This window comes from Microcaecilia unicolor, chromosome 5 (genome assembly GCF_901765095.1).
Source record: "Microcaecilia unicolor chromosome 5, aMicUni1.1, whole genome shotgun sequence".
NCBI lineage: Eukaryota > Metazoa > Chordata > Amphibia > Gymnophiona > Siphonopidae > Microcaecilia > Microcaecilia unicolor.
Window position 1 is genome coordinate 235752763 of NC_044035.1, and position 20007 is coordinate 235772769.

The 20007-nt window shown below is 44.7% G+C and overlaps 1 protein-coding gene across 1 annotated transcript in view; it reads right to left on the bottom strand.

Annotated features, from left to right (window-relative positions):
• Positions 1–501: 501 nt before the first annotated feature.
• The window catches only part of LOC115470603 (T-lymphocyte activation antigen CD80-like), a 102334-nt gene continuing 82828 nt past the window's right edge, over positions 502–20007 (bottom strand). Inside the window, exons 6-7 of the mRNA XM_030203899.1 lie at positions 15035–15079; positions 502–2890 (exon numbers count right to left, since the gene is read on the bottom strand). Of these exons, the coding sequence (XP_030059759.1) occupies positions 2850–2890; positions 15035–15079 (86 nt within the window). The 3' untranslated portion in view covers positions 502–2849. The remainder of the gene's footprint in view (positions 2891–15034; positions 15080–20007) is intronic.

The window sequence follows — 20007 nt, forward strand, 5'->3', positions numbered from 1 at the left end:
ATGAAACTGCCTGCGTTAGAGGTCTAGGTAAAAAGTGTATACATAAACGTAAATCAACTAATGGAATATAAAATAAGTCAAAATTTAAAACAAATCACAATCAAAAAACATATGATAAAATAGTCACATAACAAGTCATAAAAAAAAGAAAGAGGAAAAGTTCTCAATCATAACCCTAAGAGATGAATCATGAATGGGTAAATGCAAGCTACATACTACTCATACCTAACAAGATGGATGGCATTCAAATGTGTCATCAGATGGTAATATTTATGAACTAGTGGCATCAGATCCAACCAAAGAAATATAATATGCAGTTGGGTGGGTTTGAAGATGGTTATTTGACCATAAAATAATAAATTTTCTGACAGTTGGAATAACTGGCTATGAAACAATCTACATACTACCCAAGATACACAAGTCTCTTACAAATCCTCCAGGTAGGCCGCTAGTGTCAGCCATTGGTTTTTTCCTAGAGCCTTTGTCCATTTTTATAGACACTTTTTATGGCAATTTGTTCCTCAAATTAGGTCCTTCATGTGTGACTTGAGCCACATAATCAATATATTTAATGATTTTGACGCAGACACCTCTGACATAATTTTGTTCACATTTGACATTAAGACACTTTATACAAATATCCCTCAAGATGAGTCCCTCACTATGATTCTCAACCAACAAACAAGCAATAGGTGAGTTCCAACTGCTTTCCTGATCGAATTGGTCCAGCTTGCCTTAAAAGAAAATGATTTTCCTTCCATGGGAAGTTTTTTAAACATAGTAAAGGGACTGCAATGGGCGCTACCATGGCACCAGAGATTAGGATATTTTATGTGGCACACTTCGAAGATCATTTTTTTGACATCTCATCCTTTCAAAGAAGCAGTATTGATGACATACTGGTACTGTGGAAATGCAGTGTGGAAAGATTACAACACTTCCATGTTTGATTGAATTCTTTAGGCTACTATTTTAAATTTACTATGCAATACGATCCAAACAAAATTGCATTTTGGGACATCACAATCTCCAAGGGCGCATATGGTTTTGATATCACCATTCATAGAAAATCCACTGATAATCATAAAAGAGCAAAAAAAATTGTTTTTATCATAACAGGGGCCTGAAAGAAAACTTACCATTCTCGCAATTTTTGAGATTAAAGAGATTATGCAGTTCACTTGATGAATTTGAGAAACAGTCAGCCAGAATAACAAAGAGATTTTCTAATAAAGGTTATCCACATAACTGTATTGAGAAGGGGGTTCAATAGAGCAAAAGCCTCACACCAAGAAGACATCCTGATTTCTGGAAATGCCAGAGACCTCCCTCATTTTACCCTGAGATTTTCTAAGCTTTCAAATGAGGTCAAACAGATCATGAGAAAGCACTGGCATATTTTAGCTGGCCACCAGTGTTTCAAGGAAAAACAGCTTGTAATTACACACACCAGAAGATGAAATATTAAAAATTAATAGCACCATCTGCCCTTCCTGAACACAAAGATGTTAATAATGCAAATAGAGGATATGCACCATATGGGAAATATTCTGTCTGCCCATTGTCATCATACCTATTGGAAATCAAACACCCACTCAGTGGAAGAATCTTTCAGTTACAACACAAATCTGACTGATATACAAAATATGTTACATATATTATCATGTGTCCTTGCTCCTTGATGTATATAGGAAAAGTTTCAAAAACATTGGAGCCACATTGCGAGTTGATGACACCAAACGCATTTTATTATAAGAGGAACTTCTCATATTTTAGTTTGATACAGTAGCCCAGCAGGTCTAAACAGTGAATTACACCCCACTGTTTTGATTTGGGGCAAGTTACTTAACCCTCCATTGCCCCAGGTACAAATAAGTACCTGTATATACTACATAAACTGCTTTGTATATCAAGTCCCATTCCCTTTCCTTCTATCTTGTTAGGTATGAGAAGCATGCAGCTTCCATTTACCCATTCATGATTCATCTTTTATGATTATGATTTTCCACTTTTTTATGTCTTATGTGACTATTTTATCATAGGTTTTAAAACTGTGATTTTTTTTTTTTAATTTTGACTTATTATTTTATATACCATTAGTTGGTTTATTACACACACAGACATATATACATACATACAAACATACACACACTTTTTACCTAGACCCCTGATGCAGGCCGTTGCACCAAAACACGGACCGAGTAGGGTTTGTCCAATAAAATATTGAGTTGAAGCCACCACTCTCGAAGGCTCCTTGTGCTTGTGTTTTTCGCTCTTGTGCGAGTGTACTTCGGAATCCCTCTCCTGTGTTCCTGTTTTTTAAAAGCTTCATTTACTCACTGGAGTACTTGAAATGTATCAATATATAATTCATCATGGTACAGGATACTCTGATCTCTTCATATCTGCTGGAGTCTAATTGTAGATGAAGCAACCTGAGGAATAAATGGTGGCATTCAGTCCTTGTATCTTTCAGTTTATATACCACCTCCAATATGTACAAGGGTCTTACATATTCTCTCTCTCTAGACTATTTAAGTCCTTTTCTTGTCCTATGGAGAAACTACTTCCTCTTTTCCATAAGAATGTTGCATGGATGATGGGAAAACTTTTTCTTTTGCCTTAGAGCAAAGAAGTTTTTTTCCTGCTAGGCGAAGTGATAGCCAAGGTGCAGCGATCCATAACAGACAGTCATCAGATTGTGCTCACTGAGCCCAGCAATAGCTAATCCCATTAAGATAAAAAATGGCTGAGGGTATGCTGAGATTGAAGAGGCCCATAATTGCGAAAAACACAAGCGTCAGTATCAGCAAATGTAGGAGACGTCAGTAGTATTGCAGATATTCTGGTCATAACCTTGTATCCAAGTTGGTTTCTTCATGGTGAACAGCTAAAGAATACAAAACACGTGACATTTACAATTACAGTTGTATTTTTTCCATAGTATCTCATATGAATGCATTAAAAAGACATAATTTCTGTCTTGGTCTGGGATACAGTACAGATGTTTATGTCACTGCCCTGACTACGTTTATTACAAATAACTTTCAAAAGAACTGTAAGATTTAGCAGTTTATGATAACAAGATCACTGCATATGATCTTGAATGGCATACAGGACTGTTGAAACTTTGTTTTTGAAATCATTGGTTCAGAGTCAACTCATGGTAAACTCATGGAGAAATCAGTCCAATGGTCAGCATCGTAACAGGCTTAAGAGGTTAGGGCTCAACAGCTTGGAAAAGAACAGCTGAGGGGGGATATGATAGAGATCTACAAAATACTGAATGGTGTAAAACAGGTAAACGTAAATCAAAAAAACATTTTTTTTTTAACTTTTTGAAAAAGTACAAAGAATAGGGAGACACTCAAGGAAGTTACATGGTACTACTTTTAAAATGAACAGGAGGAAATATATTTTCACTCAATGAATAGTTAAGCTCTAGAACTTGTTGCCAGAGGATGTGGTGTCAGCGGTTAGTGTATCTGGGTTTAAAAAAAGTTTGGACAAGTTCCTGGAGGAAAAGTCCATAGTCTGAAACTGAGATAGACATGCCACTGCTTGTCCCTCAGTATCAGTAGCATGAATCTAGCTACTATTTGAACTTATGAGGTAAGTATACACTTGTGTCTGTTCTCTACATGTGATTGTGTCAGTCTTTGTACCCACAAACAGTCTCTTGTAGTTACTTGGCTTTGCCAGCTCGACGCTGTCTTGCGTTGGCCAGGGGTGTATCTGAGGTTCGGCGGTAGGGGGGGCAGGGGCTAGAATGAGGGGGCACATTATAGCCCCCCCTACCGCCGTCAACCCTCCCCCACCTACCGCCGTCACCTACCCCCGCCGTGGTCCGCTTCCTCCGGTCAAGTGCCTTTAAAAATATTACTTCAGCTGGCGGGGGACCCCCAACCCCCGCCAGCCCAGCCGAGGTCTTGTTTTAAGAAGTTTTTCCATCCTCGTGCTATTGAAAACTGCCTGCCTGCATCCCTTCCAGTTTCGGACTGAGTCTGACGTCGCGGCTACAATGTGCTACAACATGCTGCAACGTCAGACTCAGTCCGAAACTGGAAGGGATGCAGGCAGGCAGTTTTCAATAGCATGAGGATGGAAAAACTTCTTAAAACAAGACCTCGGCTGGGCTGGCGGGGGTTGGGGGTCCCCCGCCAGCTGAAGTAATATTTTTTAAGGCATCGGACCGGAGGAAGCGGACCTCGGCGGGGGTAGGTGATGGCAGTAGGGGGGTCCAGGGCGAAATCTGCGGGGACCCAGGTCCCTGTGGCCCCACGCAGATATGACCCTGGCGTTGGCTAGCTCTCCTTCTTCCAAATCCGTTGTCCTTTGTCCACAGCTGTGATGCTCCACTCCTGCTGCACCTACTTCCTAACTGGAACAACCCAAAGAAGGAACAACCCTAGCGCTCTAGAAATGTTAAGTAGTAGTAGTAGTAGTAGTAGTAGTAGTAATAGTAGTGAAGACCTTATCTGACTATCCCTATACCTCAGTTATCACAGCTTTGTTTTATTCCCAGCTTAAGTTGTGTCAAACTGTCATCTCTGCTTTATAAAGTCCCTGTCTAGCTTAGGAAAAAGAAAGAATCATTGATTCCCTAATTAACCCTCCCAGTTTTGTTTCATATTTGGACATTCATACTTTCAACCCACAGTCTGGCTATTCTCCTCACACAACAGTTTCACCAATTGTTTGTCAATTTATTAAAACCTTTGTAGGGATACAGTAATTCTCCGCTAGAAAAAAATAACAGTGCTGAGATCCCTTTAATACTGCATCACCATCAGCAGCAGTGTTCTTAATACCTAGACTAAGACAGCAGCAGTGTGCATGAGTCGCCTCATCCTACAGCTCATAAGCTGGGGTAGCAAAATGATCAGCAACTTTTTCTGTAAGGTTCCCACATTGCTTCAACTATTTTTGGCTAATCTGCTCCTTTAAAAATATTTCTCCACAAATAGTCTGAGACTGGGGTTCCCTCAGTATATTCCCTTTCGCAGTTCTGTTGCAATAAGGACCTTTTGAGGGTCAGAAATACTTCAGAACAAAATTTTCCCTGGAGTGCGAAACTTGTCAGGGCTTTTTTCTCCCACACATAACCACTCGAGAGCTCACTAAACCACCGCAGTGCTCTCCACAGTCTCACACAGCTCTGGCAGCTCTTCTCATGCACTTACCAGAATGGAACTGCTAAAATAAACCTTACTCATACTCATACCAGTTCCTTGGTACCTTCTGCCAATCTCCGTTACAATTAAATTTAAAACTATTTGGAGCCTTGTCAAGAGACCTCAAGGTGTACACATCCACTCACTCAGTTACTTCCCTCCTAACTGTCCACAAACAGCTACATTAGAAGGTTTACCTGGCTTACAAGGGCAATGCAGGGAGACTCAGCAAGCATGTGTGGCATTCACAGCATTCCACAGTCTCTGAACTAGATTTACTTTCATATATTAGCAAGAAAAACAACTGCCATTGTGAGCCAACATTTACTTTTTTTTTTAAAGCAAATTATTTTAACACCCCTTTACAGTTATTTTTATGTTCTTATGACAATGCTGTCTCGACACTGTCTAACACTTACATTAATCTGCCAGAAACCATGAGGCCATTGATCAGAAGCAAACGCAGGCGCTAGAGGATATTAGCACCATACTAGTGCCTGTGTTTGCTCCCGCCCCATGATCAGAGCCAGCAAGTGCGTGAAACAACCCACTTGCCGGCTCTGACCTCAAGTAGCATGCAAATGCATGCTAAACAGGGCATTAATTATTCCTCCCCAATGTTCAGTGGACAGTGCACCAAACAAGGGTGCTGCTGCCGTGGCAAACCCTATAGGGTTTGTGGAGCTTTGTGGAGGAATAGAGAGCCTTGTCCAGCATGCATTTGTATGCTTACAGGCCCCCCCACCCCCCAGACACAAGGGGTCTGGTGGTCCGTGAACCTCTAGCCGCCCAACACAAAGGCACAAGGAGGCTAGAGGTCCAGTGAACCTCTAGCCCCCCCTTGACACCAAAAAACCTGTCCCTGGAGGCCCAGTGAGCAACCCTACCCTACCCCCCACCTGACTGGTGGCCTACTGCTCCTGAAACCCCCCCTGGACCATTTATAAGGGAGGAGAGAATAGCACTCCATCCTCCTGGGGCACCACCTTCAAAATGGTGGCTTCAATACCATATAAGGGGAAATTTCGCTTAGATGATATTGAAGCCCCACCCAGTTCATCCTAGAATGTAATGGGCAGGGCACGACCATTTTGAAGGCAGTGCCCAAGGAGAAGGGAATGCTACTACCTCCTCCCTTCTAAAGGTACTGGGAGGATTTTGGGGGGGGGGGGGCACTAGGCCACCAGGGTGAGTGGAGATGGGGGTAGGGGTAGGGTTGGTGTCAAGGGGGCTAGGGGGCTAGATATCCACATTGTGACATGTCTAGAGGATGTGTCACAGTGTGAGGTCATTCAGAAGTACAAAACCTTTTGAGAAGCAGGGTTTATTGAGGTTTTCAGCTCACTTGCTTGCAGAATTTACCCTTTGGGGCTAGGCAGGCTTGCAGAGAGCCTATGCTGGTGGAAAGGATGTTGATGTCAGCTAGGTCCAAGATGATAGGAGGAAACCAAGAGGTCCTTGTTTCTGGGTGAGTACTGCCACTTCGAGCTCCCAGATTCACAGAATTGAGAGTTGGATGTGCAAGTTCCCAAACCCACTATAAATGGAATAAGGTATTGAAGTGGAGTTGGGGATTCCTATGGTTACCATATGTCTGGTTTTACCCGGACATGTCTTCTTTTTGAGGACACCACGGGACGTCCGGGCAGGTTTTTCCAGCCTGCCCGTTTGTCTGGGTTTGTGGGCAAATGGTCAGGCTGGCTGGTTGGCGTTGGTGGGCCTCAGGGTGTCCTCCTCTCCCCTATCTTATTGTGCCCTGGTGGTCTAGTGGCTTCTTCGGGGTAGGAAAGGACCTCCCTCTTTCCTGCCCAGTGATGCCGCTCCCGCTTGCTGCCGGCGCTGATTCAAAATTGTTGCCAAGACTTCAAGCAGCAGCCTCATGAGACTTCAGAAGTCTTGAGAGGCCACCACTTGAAGAGTTTGCAGCCATTTTGAAACAGCACCAGCAGTGAGCGGGCAGCGGCATCACCAGGCAGGAAAGAGTGGGGTCCTTTCCTGCCCCGAAGAGGCCACTAGACCACCAGGGCATGATAAGCTAGGGGAGGGGAAGTGGATAATGGATGGAATGTAGGTAGGGGTGGAACCAGCTTTCTTTTGGGGGGGGGATCAAGGTGACTGTGTGGCATGGGGTGATTCAACACATCGCCCTCCACTATGAGGACCTGAATGAGCTGAGGGCGATGTGTTGAATCATTTCTATATTTCTGTCAAATCCTGTGCTGCCCCTAGGGGACAAACTCTTATGTGACCCGTCTGAAAAATAGATGGGCAATATAACCCATTGGATGAAGAAGTACTGCAGCATTTAGTTGGATGTTGCAAATTTTTCTAGCTATGTACTCAAATCACTAAAGTTGGACACTATTCTGGACATAACTCCGATAGGAGATATCTGGCAATTATAAGAATGTATAACATCAGTGTGTCATCTGTTGTTCAACGAGTGTCTTGAGTTCTCTGATTACTGCTGTTTGAGGTTGTGGATGGTGATAGTAATGAATGGGTCTCAGGTGTGCACACAAGTGAGTGATAGATCAAGTGAGTTCCGAAGTATACTTGTTTGTTAGGGCACAAAATGTTAAATAAATGTGTTTTTTTGGATGAAACAAAACATATACAATTGGTGTGAGTACTTCATGAAAGGATTTTAGGATATTGTACTCTATGATTAGAGGTTTTCCTCTAAGTATATAGCTTTTCTAAATTATAATGCCAGAATTTACACTAGGTTTAAACTCTCGCACCCAGAGTTTGGCACAGAAATCGGCTCCAAGTGCTATTCTATAAATGGCGCCCAACTCGGAATGCCATTTACAGACTAGCACTCTGCACAGATTTTTTTGGCACTGTTTTTTGAGTGCCATTTACTTAATTTAGTCCTATATGAAAAACATTTTGGGGAGCTGTTGCCAAGTAGCATTTTATCATTACTAGCAGCCCGTATGGAGAAGACCAGTCCAAACCCCTGATGCAGTTTGTCAACAAACCTTGGCATTGAGTCAGGCAAGACGAAGGTTCATGGAAGTTTGCCATAAGCTCCTTTACAGATAAGTCCAGAATTGTGCAAACAGCTTTTAAACTGGTTATAGTTCTTGCACACACAGAGGTCCTTTTACTAAGGTGTGCTAATGGATTTAGTGCACGCTAAATGCTAAGACACCCATTATATTCCGATGGGTGTCTTATCATTTAGCGCACACTAATTGTTACTGCGTGCTAAATCTATTAGTGTGCCTTAGTAAAAAGCCCCCCCCCCCCCCCCCCCCCCCCCAGTTAGATGCTCTCAGTGCTTCATAAGAGTATCAGATGTGTTTTCTCACTGGATAATAACGAACTGTATTTGTATCTGCTATATCACATTTGGGTTGTGATATAGCAAATACAAATACACATTGCTGTAAGGACAGGCATTTATATTTTTATGATAGTCCCTTTATTATAACCAATATATAAAGGTTTAAAGTTGTCACAGCAGTACTTTTTGTACAGAACATCTGAAACGGTACATAAGTACATAAGTAATGCCACACTGGGAAAAGACCAAGGGTCCATCGAACCCAGCATCCTGTCCACGACAGCGGCCAATCCAGGCCAAGGGCACCTGGCAAGCTTCCCAAACGTACAAACATTCTATACATGTTATTCCTGGAATTGTGGATTGCATAATGCTCTAGAAAATTGGGGCGATTCGATTTTGGTATTTTATAAAGGCAATGTAAATGTCAATGTGCACTTATTTAATTTAATTCAAATCTTTTATATTATGTTCAACCGGCTAGTTCAGAGCGGATTTAAAAAAAGAAGAAAATCAACACACAGGATAAAATGTGCTCATATAGACAATGGGGAATCGAGAGGAGAAATTGTTTCTTAGTAAGTCCTGCATCCTGGGGGAAAAAAATGTATACTCAACCATTGGATTTCTAGCACCCCTCCATCCTATTGGTATTGGAGGAATAAATTGCATGCACTGATGCTATGGGAAGCACAAGGGGCCCGTCACTCTGGGAACAGGAGGAAGTTGTTCATTAGAGTATGGGGAGCTTACTTAAACATTATTGCACCCAGATCCAGAAGCCAGGTGATGAATGTATTGGGATGAATGTGGAGTGAATCAGATGGAGGGGAGGGGGGGATCAGTGCTGCTCTGGGGGGAAGCGAGACCTTATCCTATTATACAAGTTAACTACATGGAGATATATGCTCATTTGAGGGGCGCGTTAGGGATCACTCTGTGATCAATCAATGGCATCTTCATGATGGTTGGCCGAATAGAGGATTGTGGGGTACTAAGGGAAAAAGGACCCCTCATCTGGAATTTGTTGTTGTCCACACTTGAAAGTTGCCCCATAGTGGAACGACATATATACTAGGGCAAAACGATCTCATAATTGGCTGGACGAACATCTACCCTGGGGGCTGGGGGATGGGTAGAGCAGGGAGGGGAAGGTTAAATGTTGGCACTGGGGACGAAATACTGCTATAGTACTATCTTGTTTGAATATATTAGGGAGGGGGAGATAACAGATAAAGCTTGATGACTGACATTAATGTTCTGATGTGGGGGAACAAATTTTGATGTTTGACTTTATGTACATTACACTTCTTGGAGATGATTGCCTGTTTTGTCATCAATAAAAAATTGTTGAAACATTAAAAAAAATTGTGCTTGTATAATGACCCCCCTCCCCAATCGACCATAAATTTACTCCTGCTCCAAAGAAGGTATAAATATGTGCATATTTGATAAATTTGTGCTCAAACTACACCCCAGACACACATTTGATGGGCAGGATAGAAAATTTGTCAATAAACTTGAAACATGAAGCAATGCCTATGCATGGGGGGGGGGGGGGGGGGGGGGGGGGGTTCTCTATATTGCGCTTAAAAGATCCGTGCGGAAAACATTTGCACCTAAGTGTATTCTAGAAGCAGCACCTAGATTTAGGCATGGTATATAGAATACACTTAGTCGATATTGTAGCGCCTAAAACTATGCGCATCCATTTACACCAATGAAAATGTGATGTAAAGCCTGGTGCGTAGATTTATTTATTATTATTATTATTTGTTACATTTGTATCCCACACAGAGAGGCATATTCTAGAACAACGCAAGTAAATTTTGGAATGCCCACAAAATGCCCATTTCCCCGCCCATAACCACATCCCTTTATGCCTGCGGGCATTAAAATTTAGGCACAGTGCGTTACAGAATACGCTTTGGGAGTTGTGCATGTAAATTCTAATTACTGCCACTTAGTGCTCATTATTGCTTGTTAAGTGCTGTTAACAATGCTGAATGGTTTGTTAAGCCAATTAAGTTACATGCATGGCTATAGAAAATGCTTGGATTTTGACGCGGAACACTTGATGCACTACATAGAATCCGGGGGAGATTGCATAAAATTAGGCATAATCTTTCTGCACGTCTACATTTTTGGGGGCATTCTATATATGGTGCCTAATGTTAGGTGCTACTTTTGTGCAGTGATGTAGCCACAGGTGGGCCAGGGCCCACTCACTTTGAACTCAGGCGCACCCAAAATTGTGACACTCTTGCTGTGGCTGGTGGGGATCCCCAAATCTTGCCAGCTGAAGATTTTCTGTCCTTGGGTAGTCCCCACTCTTCCAAATGTCAGCTAGCAGCACTTGCCTTGAACTGAGGCTGAGACTGACCCTTCTGCACATGCTCAGTTTTCGCACATACAAAAGCACTGGGCTTGCACGGCCTGAGCAAGTGCTGCTGGCTGCCGTTTGGAAGAGTGCTGACTGCATGAGGAGGAGGAGGAGGAAATCTTCAGCTGGCAAGGTTTGGGGATCTCCGCCAGCTCAAGTATTTAATATTTGGGGTTTGTAGGCAGGGAAGGGTGGAGAGAGGAGCAAACGGGGGGGGGGGGGGGGGGGGGGGGAATGAATTCAATGCGCACCCACCTTAGGCTCAGGCCCACCCAAAATTCACCATCTGGCTATGCTTCTGCTTCTGTGATGAGTTTTCAGCGCAGAAACCCACTCTAACGGATGCAAGGTGCCGAAACAGGGCAGAAACAGCAGATCCACGCAAAAACACATTTATGTGCCCATTTATAGAACAGTGCCTAAGTGTTTCCGCACAGATCTGCAAAGGGGGCATAACGATGGGAGGGACATGGGCAGGTCAGGTGCATTCCCTTAAGATGTTATAGAATAGTGCAGATCCGTGTCTTATCTTGTGCGCCGGATTTACACCTGGTTTCAGTTGGTGTAAAACCTCGTGCCCAAGGTTGAAAACGGATCTCAGTGCTACATGTTATTCCATAAAAGTCGCCATTCACAGAACTCCCTTTACAGAATACCATTCAGTGTCAAGTTTTAAGAGCCATTTACCAAATCCAGCCCTTACATAAGAGAACATAAGAGTAGCCATACTGGGTCAGACCAATGGTCCACCTAGCCCAGTATCCTGTTTTCCAAATAGTGGCCATGCCAGGTCACAAGTACCTGGCAGAAACCTAAATCATGGCAACACTCCATACTACAAATCCCAGGGCAAGCAGTTGCTTCCCATGTCTGTCTCAATAGCAGACTATGGACTTTTCCTCCAGGAATTTGTCCAGATACACTAACCACTGTTACCACATCCTCTGGCAAACAAACAGTTTCAGAGCTTAACTATTCATTGAATGAAAAAATAATTTCCTCCTATTTGTTTTAAAAGTATTCCATGTAATTTCCTCAAATGTCCCCTAGTCTTTGTACTTTTGGAACGAGTAAAAAAATCTATTTACTTCTACACCACTCAGGATTTTGTAGACCTCAATCATATCTCCCCTCATCCCAGTGGTGTGCTGGAGCAGGCTCTCACAGGCTCGCAAGAGCCGGTTGTTATGTTTTTAAGAATTTTGGGAGCCGGTTGTTAAAGTAGGGCCCTCCATGGTTACTTTAACAACTGGCTTCCAAAATGTGGGCTTGGGCCCCCTGCTGAATTCTCTTTTACTTTGCTGGTGGGGATGCTGAGCCCTGCCAGCCAAGTAAATAGACTACTGCTGCTCCCCACTCCTTGTTTCCAGCTCTGAGCAGCAGGCTGGGACTTCTCCAGCATGTGTGAGAAGTTTCAGCATGCTGCTCAGAGCAAGACGTTGGGAGTGGTGGCAGTCCATTTATTGGCTGCCAGCAAAGGTATGACTAGCGTGCCCGCACGAAGGGAGGGAGGAGAGAGACGCAAGTGTTGCTCTCCCCCCCCCCCCCCCCCAGCCACCCCTGGCCCTTCCAACTGCAGAGCTGGCTACATCCGGAGAAAGAGCCTGTTGTTAAAAATTTACCAGCACACCCCTGCCTCATCCGTCTCTTTTCCAAGCTGAAGAGCCTTAACCTCTTTGGCCTTTCCTCATATGAGAGGAGTTCCATCCCCTTTATCATTTTGGTCGTTCTTCTTTGAACCTTTTCTAATTCCACTATATCTTTTTTGAGATACAGCGACCAGAACTGAATGTAGTACTCAAGGTGCGGACTGTGCATTAGTATTTGGCAGCCCAGGCCTGAGACTTTGGTTCAGGATCTAAAAATGACAAGAAAAGTACAGGCCTTTAGCCGTTATCTGAACTCTGAAGTTCCAGCAAGCTCCTGAGCTATTGGGACACACCATGCAGCAAAATGAGGGAGGAGCCAGGGTGCAAAAACCTCATAAACAGGACACAGATGGCTTCATAGGCCAGGTGCAAGGGAACTGTAAAAGTTTGTGGTTGAAGCCAGGGTTGCCAGGTGGAAAATTTTTTTACCACCCAATCCAGCCTAAAAACAGCCCAAAACCCGCCCAAACTCAAACCCCGCCCCTGACACCCCCACCCCCGCGTCATCACCCCCGCCGTCATCAACCCCACCCCCGCCGTCATTGGCCCCGCCTCCCCCATCACCGGCCCCGCCTCCCCCATCATCGGCCCCGCCCAGAATGTCACTAACCCCGCCCAAAATGTCACTAACCCCGCCCCCCGCGACCGAAAAAACCGCCCGAAAAACCGCGGAAAAGAAAAAAAAGAAGCCCAAAAAACCGCTGACCCACCGCGGGCAAAAATTTCCCGCGGCAAAAACCGCCCAATTGGGCGGTAAAACCGCCCACCTGGCAACACTGGTTGAAGCTAAAAGATGAAAAAAAATGGTTTTAAGATTTGAAGCTACTCATTAGCATAGCCAATCAGTGTTAACCATGACATAAACATAGATCCAATCAGGTGTGCTTACTGTCATATTACCCGTATCCTGAGTAAACCTATAAAAATTGGCGTACTTCCTGCTTCAAGCTAGAGAGGGGCGGTCACTACTCTCTTTCCAGGGGAAACCAATGTAGCGCAATAGAATTGGCAAATTACCCAATTGCTTTCCCATGTATACCTTTGAGTGGTAAGATATGTCACATAAAACTAAGACCCAGAAAGCACCTATGTGCAGCTGGAGTGCTATATTCGCACAATCAATTGAATTGTACTTTCCATGACAAATGGTGTTCTGTAAATTGTATCTGCAGACTAATGGCTAATTGTAATTATACTTGATGCCTAAGAAATAAAAGATACCTTCTTATACTCTTAATTATATTTAGTATGTGTTCTTGGCTACTTATGAGCTAGTGCACAGCTCTGGTAAGTAAGGAGTTCAGATATACGAGGTGAATATATTAAAAGCAGCCTTAGGGAGTTTCCTGTGCTCGAGATACCTCCATTTGGTCTTGGGGGGGGGGGGGGGGGAGGCGGGGGTGTCTCGGGGACTGGAAATAACCCAGAAATATTCAGGACGCACCATGGAGTGATTCAAAGGCATTATAATATTTTCGGTCTTATTCACCATCCCTTTCCTAATGATTCCTAGCATCCTGTTTGCTTTTTTGGCTGCCGCAGACAGTGAGCATAAGATTTCAGCGTATTACCTACGACACCCAGATCTTTTTCTTGCATGCTGACCCCCCAAGGTGGACACTAGCATCAGGTAGCTATGACTCTGATTATTCTGTTCAATGTGCATCACCTTGCATTTGTCCACATTAAATTTCATCTGCCATTTGGACGCCCAGTCTTCCAATTTCCTAAGGTCTTCCTGCAATATTTCACAGTCTGGTTGTGTTTTAACAATAACAACCTTGAATAATTTTGTATCATCTGCAAATTTAATCACCTCACTAGTCATTCTGATTTCAATATCATTTATAAATATGTTAAGTAGCACCGGTCCCAGTACAGACCTGCGGCACTCCACTGTTCACTTTCCTCCATTGAGGGAAATGGCCATTTAACTGTACCCGCTGTTTTCTGTCCAGTAACCAATTTCTAATTCCTTTATGTGTGAATACCCACACACAATGTCAGAAGAACCATTTTTCACATGTAAAAGATGTTTTGCATGCAGAAAAAGCTTATTAAATGACCTCCATAGAGGATTTTTATATAGCATATATATTGGGGCCAATATTTAAAACAATTTGGCAACTAAAACGGCACTTAGCTGGCTATCCAGCAATATTCAGCAGGGGCTGGCCGGCTTTCCCCACACTGAATATCGCCAGATAAGCTAAAATATAACCGGTTATATCACATGATATAACCGGCAATTCGCCAATTTTTAAAGACAGACTGGACAAGTTTGGTGGCCATATTTGGCGGCCACAATAGGTGGAATAACTTTGGCCAGACTGACTAACTGGCCAGCACTGAATATCAGCTTGGCCGGTTAAAATTGCACTGGCCAAAGTTAAATCGGATATTCAGTGCCAGTTACCAGAAACGACCTAGCATTGAATATCCGTGTTCAGCGCGGACTGTGGGAGGCAGCCCGGCTATCTCCCGTGATCTGAAAATCAGGTGGATTATATACATAAGAGAGTGTTTTACTCACCAGTTCTCTGCTCTTCAGGTGGTGAATAGGAATTCTTCAGCTTCTCTGTAATTAAAGATCAATTCTTGGTTAACAGATGTCATATTTATTATTATTTATTTGGATTTTGCTCACACCTTTTTCAGTAGTAGCTCAAGGTAAGCTACATTCAGGTACACTGGATATTTCTCTTTCCCAGGAGGGCTCACAACCTAAGCTTGTACCTGAGGCAATGGAGAGTTAAGTGACTTGCCCAAGATCACAAGGAGCAGCAGTGGGATTTGAACCAGCCACTGCTGGATTGCAAGACCGGTGCTCTAATCACTAGGCCACTCCTCCACATATGTCAGGAATAATTAAGTGGATAAAGAGATATAATGAATGGTGAGTTAACATGTTATACAAGGCATAGTGGTTGATTTTCTTTTTTGAATTGAATGTATAGGTCCCCCTATGGCAGTGGTGTGCTGGAGCCGGCTCGCACCGGCTCGCAAGAGCCACTTGTTAAATTTTGACAGCTCTTGCGAGCCGGTTGTTGTAAGGGGCAAGCCGGCTCCATTGCACGAGGTAAGCATGGCAGGAGGGCGCCATGCTTACCTCCCCTCCCGCTCCCATCCATTTGTAGCGATGTCCTTCGCCCCCCTATCATCCCCTGCCGCTCCCATCCGATAGTTTCAAATACCTGCCTCGAAGCGCTGCCTTATTTAAAGCCCTGCTGCCCGTCTCCAGCTGCCTTTCCTGATTGCTTCTCAGGAGTTTGGTTTGCGCCCTTAGTCCCGCCTTCTGACGTCATTCTGACGTCATTTCCTTTTCCCACGGCGGGACTAATGGCGCGAAGAACCGAACTCCTGAGAAGCAATCAGGAAAGGCAGCTGGAGACGGGCAGCAGGGCTTTAAATAAGGCGGCGCTTCGAGGCAGGTATTTGAAACTAACGGATGGGAGCGGCAGGGGAGGATAAGGGGGCGAAGGACATTGCTACACATGGATGGGAGCGGGAGGGCAGGGGAGGGAGGAGAACTGCTGGGCATGGATGGGCAGAGGGGGGCAGGGGAGAGAATTGCTGGGGATGGATGGGCAGAGGGAGGCAGGGGAGAGAATTGTTGGGCATGGACGGGCAGGGGGGCAGGGGAGAGAATTACTGGGCATGGACGGGCAGAGGGGGGCAGGGGAGAGAATTGCAGGGCATGGACGGGCAGAGGGGGGGCAGGGGAGAGAACTGCTGGGCATGGATGGGCAGAGGAGAGAATTGCTGGGCATGGATGGGCAGAGGGAGGCAGGAGAGAGAACTGCTGGGCATGGATGGGCAGAGGAGAGAATTGCTGGGCATGGATGGGCAGGGGAGAGAATTGCTGGGCACTGATGGGCAGAGGGGGCAGGGGAAAGAATTGCTGGGCATGGATGGGCAGGGGAGAGAATTGCTGGGCATGGATGGGCAAAGGGAGGCAGGAGAGAGAACTACTGGGCATGGATGGGCAGAGGGAGGCAGGGGAGAGAATTGCTGGGCATGGATGGGCAGAGGGGGGCAGGGGAGAGAACTGCTGGGCATGGATGGGCAGAGGAGAGAATTGCTGGGCATGGATGGGCAGAGGGAGGCAGGAGAGAGAACTGCTGGGCATGGATGGGCAGAGGAGAGAATTGCTGGGCATGGATGGGCAGGGGAGAGAATTGCTGGGCACTGATGGGCAGAGGGGGCAGGGGAAAGAATTGCTGGGCATGGATGGGCAGGGGAGAGAATTGCTGGGCATGGATGGGCAAAGGGAGGCAGGAGAGAGAACTACTGGGCATGGATGGGCAGAGGGAGGCAGGGGAGAGAATTGCTGGGCATGGATGGGCAGAGGAGAGAATTGCTGGGCATGGATGGGCAGAGGGGGCAGGGGAGAGAAGCGAATTGCTGGGTATGGATGGATAGAGAGGGGCAGGGGAGAGAGGAGAGTTTCAGGACATGGATGGCAGGGAGAGCAAGAGAAATTCTGGACATGGATGGAGGGGAGGAAAGGGAGAGAGAAGAAATGCTGGACATGGAGGGAAGATAGAGGAAGGAGATTAGATGAGGGAAAAGGAAGTGAGGAGAGAAACTGCACATGGATGGAGAAAATAGGCAGAAGCTGGATACACTGTACAGTCAAGTATGCAGAGGACCAGAAATGAAGAAGAAAGGAGGAAAGAAAAGAAATAAATGGAAAGGAAGCCCTGGAAACGGAGTCAAGGGAACAGATAGAGAGCAGCAGAATCAGATACTGGACCAGCATGATCAGAGAAACAAAGTCACCAGACAACAAAGGTAGAAAAAAAATTATTTTATTTTCATTATAGTGTTTGGAATATGTCCACTTTGAGAATCAGGTGCTGAACGTTAAAAGTTTATGTTTATTTACTTATTTATGGCATTTTATCCCATATTAAACATGAATTAGATTGGAACCTGGGATCATTTAATTTTTTTTTCCTAGAGAGAGTAATGTGTTGGCCGCGGCCCCCCCCCCCCCCCCCCCGGGGTATAGCCAGCTCTGCAAATTTTTTTTTTGGGGGGGGTGCAGAGGTGGGGGGGGGGGGGGCGCCGAGGTGGACCGGGGAGAGAACCTGTTGTTAAAAATTTACCAGCACACCACTGCCCTATGGTGCCCAACAGTTTGGTACTGTGAGGGCCCTTAAATGAGCCTCCAGCAGCAAATGTAAGCATACAAAAGTGTAATTTTAGATTTGATTATATGTGACAAAAGATATTTCAAAGCAGTTTTTAATATACAGATTCAAGAAGAAGGGCCTATAACCCCTGTGCTTTATTAATGAGATAGGGGTCTCCATAGGTAGAAGACCAAGATGCCAAAATAGGTGAACTGTTTTTTGGCATTCTGTAATAGGAGCTGCACAAGGGTTTGGGAGCTGAATATAGCCAAGGGAATGAGAGGTATGTGGGTTCTTTCTCCTCAGATATAGTCCAGGAGGAGCCAAAGTCAGGATACACACACCTAAAGAGAGGGAGAAAGCATGCAGAGCAGCAGTGAGGGGCTCCAAGCAGGAATGTGGTGCTGAATACTAGTGAAAGGGAGTATTTTCCACATTCCTTCTGCTAGTGGCGATTGCACCCCAAATGTATAGATTTGTTTTCTGGAATATAGCAGGCTTTTGTGTGTTGATCTGCAGCTGATAAGGCTCTACTTTAGAGCGTGGAAAGCAGAAGCTTTACCAGTACGAACTTGCCAGAGAATTCCAAGCCCGTGTCCTGAGAAGGGTCTTGGTACTGCACAGGTCTTCTGCCTTGTGATTTCAGAGGACTGCAGCCTCCAGGCTTGACTCAGATAAGAAAAAGAATCCCCTAGTCTAGGTACTTCCTAAGAAATATTCTTAAAGGGGCTTTAGGAGTCAGAGGAAGCCTCTAGCTTCTATATTCATGGGTTTTTGTGACAGGATATCTTTTACTTGATCACCACTTAACAAATATTTCAGTGAAAGATCTCTTGCTCTCACACTCTTGGAGCCCATTCCCTCACTCACTGGCCTTGGTGCCAGTTTTGCTATCCTGACCACTGCTTTCATTAGAGACAAGTGTAAGAAAAGGAAAATCAAGTGGATCAACCAATAGGAAGAAATCTTAGCACACCTTCCTGTGTACTTTGTCCCCCCCCCACTCCATCCCTTACCACTGTTCTATGTGAGGTGAAACTTATCCATATACTTTTAGCCAATGAGCAGAGAGCAATTTTCAGCCCAGAGAATTTTAACTATGTTTTTTTCACTATGTATCCTTTCATAGGATCCAAAGAAAAAGCAAATATTTTATGCTTTTTCTATTTGCAAAGCATTAGTACACACTTACATATTTCTAGGTTTATAACCTGGATGTACTGTCTGGAAAATCTCACTCTTTGGCCTTCACACTAACTGGGGTGGTAAATCTCACTCTTTGAGATGGTTCAGCCTTAGCATCTCTGGGAAAGATGAGGTTCAATGTCAGAAGCATTCAGAAGTGACTCAAGGTTCTTTGTGACTTCCAGGAAGCTGGAGCCCTGTGGCACCCTTAGTCTTGTACTGTTCTAATAATGAAAGGTGAGCAACATTGGAGAATAGGCAGGCAGGGCTCAAAGTGACTGACAGCCATGCACAGTCAGGATTCCTTTGATGTTGCTCCTCCCAAAATATAAAAAACAAACACCGGAAAAGATCAAGCCCTTATAACCACTGCTGGTCACTCTAGGATTACCATATGCCCGGATGTCCTCTTTTTGAGGAAATGGCCAGGCATCTGGGTGGGTTTTGTCAGCCTGCCCATTTGTTTGGATTTGCGGGACAACAGGCAGGCTGGCTAGCTAGCTAGCTGGTGGATGGACAGGTGGGCCTCAGGGTGTCCTACCCTCCCCTCCCTTCCTTTACCTTAGTGTAGTCTAGAGGTCTGGGGAGGGAGGAGAGACTCTGTTTTTTTTTGGGGGGAGGGGGTCAAAGTGACAGGGGGTGGGGCACGTGTCCTCTTTTTTCCGTAGGGAAAATATCTCCCAAAATGGAAGCAATATAACGGGTCAATATTCAGCCGGCGATGCTCAGTATTTTGCTGAATGATGCCGGCATTATGTCCGGAAATTCAATGCCGGGCTATGTCTGGGCTTCAGCACTGAATTTCCAAGTTTCTGGAGCAAACTACACCATAGCTGGTTAAGTGTGATATTCAACACTTAACCAGCTATTGTACAGTGTATAAAGATAGGACTGACTTTTATGCCATCCTATTTATGCGGAGACCTTGGCTTAAAAATCAAGTTCAAAGTGGAGGACAATCACACAATATAAGCAGGTACTTTTTGTGTCCCTAGAGGGCTCACAATCCTGGTTTTTGTACCTGAGGCAATAGTGAGTTAAGTAACTTACCCAGGTTCACAAGAAGCTGCAGTGGGAATTGAACCCAGGACACAACAATCAAAGCCCGCTGCACATTTTCAGTGGCACTAATTGGTTAAGTGCCTCTAAAAATGCCCTCTTAGTCCCAAAAAGGCGATTTAAC